This window comes from Coturnix japonica, unplaced genomic scaffold, assembly GCF_001577835.2.
Source record: "Coturnix japonica isolate 7356 unplaced genomic scaffold, Coturnix japonica 2.1 chrUnrandom527, whole genome shotgun sequence".
NCBI lineage: Eukaryota > Metazoa > Chordata > Aves > Galliformes > Phasianidae > Coturnix > Coturnix japonica.
In genome coordinates, this window is record NW_015439911.1 from 58,296 (window position 1) to 59,445 (window position 1,150).

Genomic DNA, 1,150 nt, shown 5'->3' on the forward strand with positions numbered 1-1,150 from the left:
CCTATTTTTGCCCCTATTTCCCCTATTTTTGCCCCTATTTCCCCTATTTTTGCCCCTATTTCTCCTATTTTTGGCCCTATTTCTCCTATTTATTGCCCTAATTCTCCTATTTTTCGCCCTATTTCTCCTATTTTTGGCCCTATTTCCCCTATTTTTCGCCCTATTTCTCCTATTTTTGCCCCTATTTCCCCTATTTTTGCCCCTATTTCCCCTATTTTTGCCCCTATTTCTCCTATTTTCACCCTCTTTCTGCCTTTTTCACCCTCTTTCTATCCATTCCCATTGACTTTTTGCCCTTTTTTGGGCTATTTTACCCCATTTCTTCCATCGATCCCAAAGGATATCGTGCATATAGGGGCAGTTCTCAGCCCTCGCACAGTACCCGGTGATGTAGAACTTGCACAGCTCTCTCTTTTTAGGCAGCTCAATGTCGTGGCTGAAGTTACAGTGTTCACCCTGGGCGGGGGGGGACATTAGGATTAGGGCATTATAATTAACCCTAAAGGTTAATTAAGGTATTGGGATATGGGGTATAGGGGAAGCAATGGGGTGAAGCAGTGGATATGGGGGGAATGGGGTGTTATAGTGGAGGATATGGGGGGAAATAGGGTTATGGGGGAAGAAATGGGGTAAAGGAGTGGATATGGGGGGAGATGAGGCCCTATAGTGATGGATATAGGGCAAATGAGGTATTATAGGGATGGATATAGGGGAAATGAGGCTCTATAGGGCTGGATATAGGGGAAATGAGGCTCTATAGGGATGGATATAGGGGAAATGAGGCTCTATAGGGATGGATATGGGGGAAATGAGGCACTATAGAGATGGATATAGGGGAAATGAGGCCCTATAGGGATGGATATGGGGGAAATGAGGCTCTATAGGGATGGATATTGGGGGAATGAGGCTCTATAGGGATGGATATAGGGGAAATGAGGCCCTATAGGGATGGATATAGGGGGAATGAGGCTCTATAGAGATGGATATGGGGGAAATGAGGTATTATAGGGATGGATATGGGGGATATGAGCCTCTATAGGGATGGATATAGGGGGAATGAGGCTCTATAGGGATGGATATAGGGGAAATGAGGCTCTATAGGGATGGATATAGGGGAAATGAGGCTCTATAGGGATGGATATAGGGGAAA

General features: G+C 45.3%; 1 protein-coding gene across 1 annotated transcript in view; it reads right to left on the bottom strand.

The window, feature by feature from the left end:
* The window catches only part of ZC3H4 (zinc finger CCCH-type containing 4), a gene marked incomplete at its 5' end in the record, with an annotated part of 26,256 nt that overhangs the window by 14,546 nt on the left and 10,560 nt on the right, over nt 1-1,150 (bottom strand). The window contains one exon of the mRNA XM_015850763.2: nt 263-456. Within this exon, the coding sequence (XP_015706249.2) occupies nt 263-456 (194 nt within the window). The remainder of the gene's footprint in view (nt 1-262; nt 457-1,150) is intronic.